This window comes from Necator americanus, chromosome II, assembly GCF_031761385.1.
Source record: "Necator americanus strain Aroian chromosome II, whole genome shotgun sequence".
Classification (NCBI taxonomy): Eukaryota; Metazoa; Nematoda; class Chromadorea; order Rhabditida; family Ancylostomatidae; genus Necator; species Necator americanus.
The window spans coordinates 11,831,247-11,843,130 of record NC_087372.1 but is presented as its reverse complement, the minus strand read 5'-3'; the positions used below and the strand labels follow the sequence as shown (position 1 = coordinate 11,843,130).

The 11,884-nt window shown below is 40.2% G+C and overlaps 1 protein-coding gene across 1 annotated transcript; it reads left to right on the top strand.

Moving 5' to 3' along the window:
• Positions 1 to 222: 222 nt before the first annotated feature.
• On the top strand, positions 223 to 2,920 carry RB195_017576 (uncharacterized protein; the record flags this gene model as incomplete). Its single annotated transcript, XM_064184631.1, has 3 exons — positions 223 to 311; positions 367 to 457; positions 2,846 to 2,920. 3 exons carry the CDS (start codon positions 223 to 225, stop codon positions 2,918 to 2,920), a joined length of 255 nt encoding a protein of 84 aa, XP_064040512.1.
• Positions 2,921 to 11,884: the final 8,964 nt, after the last annotated feature.

The following is an 11,884-nucleotide window of genomic DNA, read 5'->3' as shown; positions in this document are numbered from 1 at the left end:
CGATGGGAAAATCCCGTCACACGCATTACCTTGCCTAGGATTTGGCTTTATAATCAACAAAGGAGCCGCACATACCAGCCCGAAAATATACGCTCTGGGCACGTGCGAGCCATATAACTCGCAGAGTAGTCGTATTGCAGATCCAGATATTCCAAAAAGGAGCTGACATCCAGCATACACTGTTAAATCTCAGCCAAGATAGGTCAAATACCTCGAGAGAGCATGGAATCCTTGGCAAAACTTCAAGTTTGTTTTGCTGAGTTACCGGATATTGTTGACCTGAAAGAACTCGGGTCCCTTGGTGTCGGAAGGTAGTTCACGCGAGCTATGAAACTGACAAATGAATGGATTCTTTGCGAGTTGTAGAGGTTGGGCAGAGCTACATACGCTCAGGGGCGATACGCCTCGACGAGGTCGGGTAGGGTGGGCAGCCGCGTCAGGAATAGCCAGCGATTTAGTAAGTAAATAAGCAACAAAAATCCAACCATAATCTTTTTTCTCCTCTACAAAATAGATGATAAAGGATAATGTGTCTCGCATTAATCAATCTGCTCGCACCATCGTTTTCACTCCCTCACAAAATAACGGTGCAATTTGGAGCTGTTGTGCGAGCTACTCGTTAATTTTTTCGATTTTGCATCTGATATTCCTTTTTTAGGGAAGGTATTTAGGAAACATTGCAGCAGTGGGAATAAAAGAAATTATAGCTAAGAGCTAATAGCTGGCACAACATTGTACGAGCGAAAACTACGGGAAACTCGAGCGTTGAAGGAAACACTAACTCTGATGAAACTGGAGCTCTTCACTTCAGCTGAGTTGAATATTTGCGACAAGAAATATTCGACACCAAAACTAAGTGTGAATGGAGTGGATTGTACAAAAATACAACGCGTATGACCACTTGGACGAAGAATTGATGGAGGAGATGAGGAAAAATTGCGGCAAGTTTTCATGTAAGAAGGGAAAAAGCAACCAGTATTGGGTACAATATATGGGCTCATACATAACACCTATAGATACCCCATATAGCCTCTGTAATGTGCAGGTGGTCACAGCCGATGGACTTTAAATATAAAGATCTTTGAAAGCGCCTTGCTTAAAATCAAAAAATGAATGAAGAAATGAATCAAATCCTTCTGTCGTTCAATTTTTTTTTGATACCAGGAATAGAATCAGTAGTGCGTCGAAAATGGCGTGATTGCTGCGCTTGAGAAGAAACAAAGGATTCATTTTTCATCCTGTCGTAAAGGAAGCGAGACTGGCATTTCCCAACCTGTGGTTACGGGTAGTGCTTAGCTCACAAGTGCGGCATAAGACTGCACAACTCTCCCGAACATTCTTGGAAACGGTAAAATAGAAAATTTCTGCAGCTCATAGAATCCAGTCATTTGAGGTTCGAGCAGGATGATCTCGTAAGAATCCAGTGTGTCGAGGGTCTTGCAGATTTATTTACGTTAGGTAATTCCCTTCGGATAGCTTTGCTTAGCGAACATAGCAGAGCTTCGGAGCATCGATCACAGACACGTTCGCGATCGCAGAACTCTGAGTCCTTATTTTGACTTGCGTGAAGCGGAATACTAGCAACAACAGTGTTTCAATGATGAATGCGTCTACGCTGATTCGAATTTCCTTCTGTTTGTGAAGCGTCAAAAGTTATCAATGGTAAGACAGGAAGAATGGCGATAAAAAGAGCTCGAGCAGCCTTTTTCCTTAGATTTTCGATATCCTAGCATTTTCCTCAAGCCTCTCATTTCCGGCTACTCAGCAGTAGAGTCAGATCGTTTATGCTGCTGATTTACCAATCTAGATATATAAATAAGTACTCGAATGCACTTCTCCTCTTGAGTGCTAATAAGGCATCAACTCCTTATGAGCAATGTGTCTCTCAGATTCATTCGGAAACAATTTTTCACTCGTTTTCAAAGAATCAGACTGAAAAAAACCATTCTGAACAGCCGATGTTTGCTGGTATAGAAACGGTATGATCAGCGATTATTTTGAAACTTCCAAAAGTGTACTTCTACTTTCAATGGATGCGACACAAGAATTAAAACGAAAACCAGCGTGGACGTGAGTGTAGACAACATGCTTCTCAACTCTTAGATACTTAACTTCCTAAATATGAGTGTGCTCGAGTATTCAATCGCCTAGGCAGGAATCCTGTAAGGAACTGCTCCTTGCACATTTATATTCTTTCTTTTGTTTTTTCACTATTTATTCCCTGTATCTGTTTTGTATTTGTCGTTCTCCTTCCAACACTCCACGTTCCGCGATCATAATAGATAAATAAATAAATAAGCAAACAAATAAATAAATATTCGCCGATCTACCTTTTTTATACCAGCAAACATTTTTTTCTAACGAGTGAAAAAAATTGGTCTCCCCATGAACCTAAGAGATACATTGCTCATAAGGAGTTGATGCCCTATCAGCATTCAAGAGGATGAGTGCTTCTGATTGCTTCTTTATCTATCTACATCGGTAAATCAGTAGCATAAACAACCTGACTCTACTGCTGAGTAGCCGGAAATGAGAGGCTTGAGAAAAATGCTAGAATGTCGAAAATCTAACTGAAAAAACTGCTCGAGCCTCCTTTCATCGCCATTCTTCCTGCCTTACCATTGACAACTTTTGACGCTTCAAAAACAGAAGGAAATTCTGATCAGCGTAGTTGGATGTTGCATTGAAAGGGTGTTGTTGCTAGTGTACCGTTTCACGCAAGTGAAAATAAGGATTCAGAGTTCTGCAATTGCGAACGTATCAAAGATTGAGGGACTAAAACTTTGCTACCTTTGCTAAAGAAGGTGAACTTGGGAAACTATCCAAACTGAATTGCGTATTACAGATCAGTTTGCAAGAGCTTCGAGACCCTGGATCCTACGAGATCATCCAACTTGAACCTCAGGTGGAGGGATTCTAGGGATTATAGAATTTTCTAGTTCATCATATCCAAGAAAGTTCAGGGGAATTGCGGACTTTTATGCTGTAGCTGTGAACTAGAGTGCTCGGTGTTGCGCCCTTATGATCTTCGCTCGCGTCATTACGTATTCATAAGGAGGTTCTGATGTTTGTTTCGTTGGTTTTCGTGGAATGAGGAACACTGAAACTTCTTAGGATATAGTTGACTAGAAGTCTTCTTTGATATAAATGGATTTTTGTATATTATATGGAAAAGGTTGAGTTCTTCACTGCAACTATAGATCGCAAAAAAAAAAACAGGAAAAATGTCGTACAACGCAACGAAGAATGATGCATTTACGATCCTTCCTTCATCGCCACTCTTGGGTGCATGGAGTGGACAGTGTCCTCTTTAGAAAGTCTTTGTCTTTTTGGAATTTCGCAGGTTTTCCAGACTCCGCAGAATACGGATAAAATCAGGGTGAACCACCGCTAGTACCACTCATAGTGCCCGATGTGTGGCACTAGTGAGGTTCGCTCTTCGATCCATTAAACTCCACGAATCTGAGGTGGTACGGATTCCAGATGGAGTATTCGTATACTAGATCGTAGATAATGGAGAGATGGACGATTCTCTCCATTTCTTGCTAATTGGCGTAAAAACGGCCCGGAAGATACGGCTTCGTGCGTTCTGGCGCCCTATTTTCTACAAGGAGTTCGACTGGAGCGCGCCAGCCTTGTGCACTCGCCGCATCTTCCGGACCATTTTTTACGGCAATTAGGAAGAAATGGACGCAATCTCCATAATTTACCATCCCTTATAAGAATACTCCACCTGAAATCCGCACCACCTCAGATTCGTGGGGTGATGCTTTAACTCCGCTGTTCACGCAACTAACACTGAGCTTTAGGTCATTTTGACCCATAACACAACTCATATCGGTTAGATCAATTTTTTTTCTCTTTCGTTTTTGATTCCCTTCTTTTAATGTGGCTCTAAGCAATACATCAATTTGTTGTGGACAGCCTAAGCGCACGTCGTCATGTCGCGTGTCCTTAGTCGTAAAAGGGTTAACGTTCAGATGACATGATTAAGAACATAGAATATGATATACGATGAAGTTCTGCCCTAGGACGTCAAAACAATTTTAAAATTTTTGAATTGCTTCAAATAATTAGTTGGAAGATGGTTTGCAGTGCAAATAAGGGCAGAATTAACAGTAGACTCGAGATTTATAGAAGTAAGGCAATTTCCTTCCCATATCATTTTCTTCTCATCTTACAAAGCCGAGAACAGAGACGGATTCCGATAGAAATAATGTTAATTTAATAATATTAATGAAAATAGTGTAATAGATAGGGCAGGTAGGGTGTAGCGCAGTCAATTAGAGGTCTGTCGTGGCCGCACGGTCAATGGTTCGATACCGAGTGTCAACCAAGGCTTACATCCGCACAGAATCGGTAAATTGGTACCAGACTTGTCTGGGAGAATACAAACACTGACTTGATCAACGGCTGGCCCCTGCAAGTCATTGAATAGGCCAACACCCGTTTCAAAAGCTCAGCGATCACGAGACGAGTTGCAGTAAAACGCGTTGACGATTCTCAAGTGAATCGATACGTCAGAGGCTTTATCCCTTATTGTAGATACTCGATAATATTAAATTTATTAATTGTGGTATATAAGAGAAACGCATTGGCTCTGAGTACAGAATTGTTTGGCTACAGGCTGAGACGAGTCGCAGAAAAATGAAATACAAAAAAAATAATTAATACAAAAGCAGATAAAGAGGAGGATAATGTATTACTACATCTGCTGTCAGAGCTACTTTTTCAATCTCAATAACTATGAAAATCTCCAATATTCAATAATTAATAAATCCATTAGAACGCTTTAAAATTTAAAGCATCTACGGATGGTGATAGAAGAATGGATTTATTCTTGCAAAAAACAAGTACCTCAGATCGAACGAATGGAAGAAACGAAGAACCGAATTGTTGGCAAACAGAGCCATGAAATCCTCATGAGGATCGTTGTGGCTCTGAACGAGCTGTGCGAGTGGTACAATGTGTAGAGTAGTTTGTTCCAAACCAATGCGCGTCAGTTTAATCACAAGGATGAGCTCCTTTTTTCCGGCTTATTTGTTCATTACCATCATTTCACGGGATTGTGAAGCATCAATGTCAACGATTTCAAGCAAACAAAAGAAAATGCGTTCAAATGGAGAAAGTTGGCAACTTGTATATGCTTATTAGAGTCGTTTTCCGGATAAATAATATATGTTGAGTGATTTGTAGCTGGCGTCCTAAATTATTTCAAATTACCCATTCACATAGCTATTACAACTAGCTATGCTAAATTACTGGCAAAAAAATGATGGAGTGGACAAAGTGCGCGGCGCTGATCAATCCCTAAGAGTACGCGCCTACGCGTCCGACTTCAATTCAGAATCGTTCGAGGTTTTTTTCTAAACAACGTGTCTTAGAACGACTTACTGAGGCGAGCAGATGTGTTAAGTCATTGTATATTTTTATTTTTTCTTCACTTTTTTATGTTTGCTTATTATTATGCATTTTTATCTTCCCAGACGAATCTGGTAGCAATTTATCGACTTCGAGGAGATAAAGGGTTTGGTTGCTTCGAGGGTGGTTTCGAACCATCGAGACAAGTCCAATAGCAGTCTAACCTCCTACCCACTGCACCTAGCCAACAAGATAAAAAGGAAATGATAAGATATAATAAAGGAATAAAATAATAAAATAGAAAACATTCAAATAAACAACTAACTGAAATTTCACATGTAGCACGAGTCATTTGAGCAGAAACTGTATTTGAACGGAATGAAAAAGATGTGAATGACTATTTAGATGCGGTACACAATTGATGTTTTTTTTGATAATTTCACATAACCTTCAACAAAAAAGTCGTACGTCTTGTTCATAATGAGCAGGACTGAAAAACCTTTAACGACTAACGTCATAAATCTTAACGACATGATCAACGTTTGAAAAAAATGTTGCTCATTTCACAAACATATCCTTTGAGCCTACACGCTATTATGTATCCGTACGCTTTATGAACGAATCAGAAAAAAAACTGTAAGAGATCCGTATGCTGATTAAGTTTACTGATAAGGAAGAATAGTCCGAAAGCGCACTTTTTTTTAGGAGCTCTCACTTGGATTAATCACATTAGAAAGTCTGCGAAGAGCTTAATAACCTTGATGCAGAAAAGAACGGTGAAAAATATATTAAGGAGAACTGCAGACTCTGGACTGACTGTATGAGAACGCAAAAATCAATTTGACTTCTTTTTCTTGATTTTGGTTGATTTGACTAATTCGACACGATACGCAAGTGAACGTAGATACCATAATGTTTTTCACAGTGCAACCATGTCATCACACATATAACGTATCAATCAAAAAAATTTCACTTTCACGCAGTTTTGTCCAAGAAGAGATATCTAGATCTAAAAAAGGACCTTAAAACCTCGTTTACGTAGATAAAGTGAGCATTTTTGAGAAAGAACAAAAACAGAGTAAAAAGTAATGAACGTAAAATTCCCATGATAATACTGAAAACAATCCCTATCCTGTTGTGAAGCAATAACTGGAGGATTATGGCAGCGCGAAAAGTAGTGAGATAGATTTTGAGAGTGAGCGAATAGCTCATTCTTTTCCAACGAATTTCCCGTTAAACCTCATTTCAGAGTTGGACAAATGTGAGAGCCGTCAGGGATGCATTCACAGTCTCGGTATCTTTTCCTTCTTTTTTTTTTGTTTTTTTCCTGAATTACAGTTGTTATGTTATCAATTCAATGCTGTTGCTGTATTCCTTTCTTTTATATTTAACTTAGTAAAAGCAGAAATACTCAAATCGGATGGGAGTTAAAAATAATGTCCCCAACAGAGAAGGTGAAAAAATTGGAAAACAATTTCCGCTACAATGCTTTCTTAGTATTTTTTTTGAAATCATTACTAGTACAGAGTAATTGTCTAGTGTGGACATTTTGAATAAGAATTTCAGAACGAGTATTCCTGAAAAAAATACATCCATACAGATGCATATTTAATAATGCTTAGGCTTGTACTCTGAGGACTTATCAACGCAGCAACTGACAGAACACGGGGACACTTACGGATGAAGCGGACGGCAATGATTGAAAAGTGGTGACAAGAGTTACATGTTAAATTGCTACACTGTAATATATGCTATTAGCATGACTTTTGAGTGAAAGATTTTGGTTGAGAGTTAGGGATCCTGTATAATGAATTCCTAAAATCTTAAAAACAGCAGTCACGCCTCACTTATTCAGGATAAAGGATAAATAAAGGATATAGTGAAACGCGTTGATCAATCTCTATGGGAATCAACTTAGAACTTCAACTTAGAATTTAGAATTTAGAATTCATTGGGATTTATGAACGCGCGTGCAGCCTTGTAACGACATGGGTAGGAGGTGAGGATCGGGGAAGGGAGGGGGGCTAGCCGATGCGTCGACTCAGTCCTTTTATCCACCCGGACAGACGCCTCATGAACCTGATGAAAGGCTTGATTGTAACTGGGACAGATTCCAACCTCTGATCGACCGTGCAGCCACAGGAGAACCTCCTACCGACCGCTCTACACCGCTCCCTGTATCAGGATATTGCTATTCATTATAGCCTACCTGCCGGATAATTCATGTCTGAATACTAAAGAGAGATACGTGGTTTTTCAAAATTTTTTCTAGCCAACACGAGAAACTAAGAGGCTTGATGATGGTAATTGATGTGCTGAGGCATATCCTTATGTGGTGGCCACTCAAAAACAGCCTGGACCAATTTATGTTTTCTTGTTATGCCAACGAGATGACCTTTGAAAAATCTGGCCTTTGAAAAAGACGAGTTTGTCGAGACGTCAGGCCAATAGAAAAGTTTCACCTAAACCTCTTGGCATAACAAGAAAACATAAATACACTTTCAAATGCCGAGGTTTCACGAAGAGAAGGCTTGGAGATAGCCTGGACTAAATTCACGGCTCCAAATTGTTCTTGGAATCTGATAAGGAAAGATTGCCTCATAGGTTATTCATGTGACAAATTTCTCAAATGAGAAATGAAAAATAACCAAAGCGTCTGAAAAGGAGAACCACCACTATAATAACTGACAATTAATGTCCAGGGAATATATGGACTGTGATAGTGTATTCGTAATAAAGTGTGTTGTATTTTGAACTATGTTGTACGCATTCGCTGGCGTTGAATTCAACTGAATTCTAAGTGTCAACCAATTTGGAGCTTAAACGAACACTGATTAATTTTTTTTTGCGCATCTTGAAAACGTGTTCCTCTGTAATATAGAGAAATTGCTGCTCAGATTCTGGAAATTGCCAGATGAAATTGTCAGCTGCCGAAGTCGGACGGGAACTACAAATCGAGGCTGTTCTTTCATGGTAAGCGTTGGAGTTCGAGCAATGTCATGCACAGTTCTTACATTATGAGGAATTGGTTCGTTAAGACGCGCTTGCGTGCGCATTCCAGGAATGTTCGCTGACTTAACAGAGGACATGAATCAAAAAACAATTACTCTCGTTGGCAGAAAAGTCGATACGTCAAAGTTCGAAGTGGAAGCTTGAGTAAGATAAGGGGCAGTCGCGGTACCTTTTCTGTTCAATTTCGCCGTTGATGAAACCAGGCAAGATACAGTTGAGCAATATACCGTTGACGCAGTTTTTTTTTCACAACACGAGCATCCTTCGGTCGAGCTTGGGTGCGTGAACGATGTGGTAAATTTGCTTCAAGCAGCGCGACTTTGTAGTTACCTTGTATCGGAATTAGCAGCAACCTACGGTTTGCGACTCCACCCTAATAAGTGTGAGCAGATGCGGACCTCAGTGAGACCCTCAGTGGGAATCAGAGTAAATGCAGAGCCGATTGAACTTGAAGACGAGTTTTGTTATTTAAGCAGCGTGTTGAAAAACGACGGCAGCTACGGAAGAGGTATTTAACAAGGATGCGCTAAGGTCAGTTCGGCATTTAAATTCTTAACAGAGTGCCTATGGGTAAACCCATCGCCAACAAAGTCAGTCTGCGAGTCTACTTATCTGCAATTCGCTCCATCATGAAGATCGGAGACATCTGCAGCCCATCAACGGTGGTAGAGAAACTCGAGTGCGCGGAATGAAAGCTGCTTAGAAGGATTCTCGGCTGCTTTTAGCCAATGATGTGCAATCAGGAAGGAGGTTATTCGGAAGTGGACAAGGTGTACCGGCGGATGACGCGATGAAAGCATCAACATCGTGCCTATTCACTTTCTTGGTAACATTATAACAGACCATCAGATCGCCTTGTCCAAGTTACCTTAACGACGCTACCAGACCTAGACTTTAAGACGACATTTCAAGTGAGTTGTAACGCTTCGCAGAATATGAGGTAGCGAAGAATGGGCAGGAATCATGACAGCGTGGGGTCAAATATATTTCAGGACGAAGGTGACCATCTTGGAGAAGATGCGGATAAGCAGGGCCAGGCCATAACAGTTTACGTGAAGCTAGTCATCCGATAAAAAGTGATTAGAGATAAAAAAAAGATAGCTCTCGATCTTCTGGATGTTAAAGAATTTTTCTTCTCACTTAAAGGCAGCATACCACGAATTTGACGTGGTAAGGGAGCCCGTGGGAAAAGCTAGAGATGGTATTGCAGAATACGGAGATCAAGAGTAGTTCCGCTCATCTTCCGTCCCCTTAGCAGCCTATACATCTGTTTCACTTAAATAGACTGGTGAGGAGACATCATCGATCTTCGACCGCTCGCTCATGGACGCTGCACAATGCTTGCGCGTTGCAACTGAAATCGTCATAAATGCGCGTCTTCCAAGCCGTATTTACGACGAGACAGAGCTGGAGACAGGATTGTAGGAGCGGTATCATCCCGGATCTCGCAACCTACAATCCTGTCCCCATCTCTCCTACCGGATTCCCTCACCATGTCAGATTCGGGGTAAGTTGCCTTTGAATAGCGGAACCAAGAAGCAGCACATAGAAAAACCTTAGTTTAATTGGGTCGGAGTGCAAAAAGTATGAGAAGCTGCAATATTTTTTTACTAACGTAAAAATACTTTTTTCTATTCGTGGGGACATAAGGTATAGGTACGGTTCTGGAATCTCAGAAGAATTCTTCATTACGGAGATTATAATGTGAATATGCGCCCTTCACAAACATTTGATAATAAGGTAGTGATGTTTTAGTAAACGCTTTTCTGCAAAACAGGACAAAGTAGTCACAGTGAGCAACATAAGAAGTATTATGTCTGTCACTGGCGTTCGCTCGATAAAAGACTTTCCTTTGTTAGTTTACACTGACCAAAAATCAACCACATTAGAACTCGGTAGCAACAAATAGAGTGTGGGAGGAGGAGAATTACCGCAGATGTCGAAGAAATGAGGTTTCATGCATGGATTATCTGGTAGGCGGTACACAAAAAATTCAGCACACGCCGGCCTAAGGAAGAAAAAACAATGCATTGCGAAGAGGTTTCTGAGTGTTTTTGACATATATTTGGGGAGTACAATAGTCATTGAACGAAGAGCCTATAAAATACAAAAAGGCATTGCTTTTGCATTGCACGGGCGGGGTTACAGGAAGGTGAGGGTGGCGTGGTCTTAAGAGAGTAATAAAGTGTCGCCGCAGAAATTTCAGTCTTCAAGAGGTTTTTTCAGTTTTCCAATTCTTCTTGAAATTTTTAATAACACAATGCATGCCTGTTTAAAGCTTTATTGAGTAATACTTTAGAAAAAATGCTGGAAAAAGAGTGGATATTTGTGGCAATTTCTTTTTAAACGGTCGGATTATTGAAGTACTGGTCCCCTTTGGAAAATACAATGATTAAATTAAAATAAGCAATTGCTCTGCTGCAGGAAAGCACCAAAAATGTGAGAAAATCTATCGAACAAATTCTAATGAATTAGTTAGGATGGACTGGAGGTTTTTTCCATATTTCGGCAAAGGTAAAAATGAATAGTGTTTGTTCAGAAATGTTTTTTACAAAACGTTTTGCATGACTTTTTTTTTAATTTTCCACTTTAATCAATAATTATAGAATTACAATTTTTGGTCGCCTATATTACTGTATACGTAGATATTTTGGTGTACCTTGGTGTATCTACCTTGATGTATAAGGTGATTGTTATGAGGTAGAATATTCTAGGAAAATTTCTTCAAGAAGTAAAAAAGTGCCGGGAAACTCTTAGGAAAAGTGATTTTTCGGAATGCACCAACATAAGTTTATCATTAATAGGCATCTTGACACTTCTCAAAAGGAAATATTCTTCTCGAAGCAGCTAAGTATTAGTCTAGATGGTTAAATAGTGGTGTTCGATAAGTCTCTGTGAGGAAATAAAAGTCACATCTTTTTAGACGAACACCGTTAGTAGCAGTGGCTTAAAGGCATCACCCCAAGAATCTGAGGTGGTACAGATTTCAGGTGGAGTATTCGTATATTTCATAGTAGATTATGGAGAGAAGGATGATTCCGTCCATTTCTTCCTAATTGCCGTAAAAAAAAGCCCAGAAGATGTCTTGCGTACACAAGGCTGGCGCACTCCAAACTCGTTGTAGAAAATAGCGCGCCGGAACGCTCAAAGTCGAAGTACCTTCCAGGCCGTTTTTTAGTTTTTCAATCAGGAAGAAATGGACGGAATCATGAATGTTGCGACATTGCGAGAGAGGAAACTAATCGAGCAGTTCCTATAGAATAATAACTATTCTTTCTTTCCGGCGTACAGCTTAAAGTCTTGTGAAGTCTTACTCTCCCTTGTCCAGTGTTCTGAAGCAAATGGAAAGCGAAGTCATTGTTGCGAAAGCAGCTACGCTCGGAGCGGTGCGGTGGTTGCAGCGCTTAGAATCGAGATGGAACCGTTGCAGGTTTTCTCACTTGCTACTGAAGGTTTTATGTTCTCTGAGTCGAACTGCGAGAACATGACACTAGTTTTTCACGTATGAAAA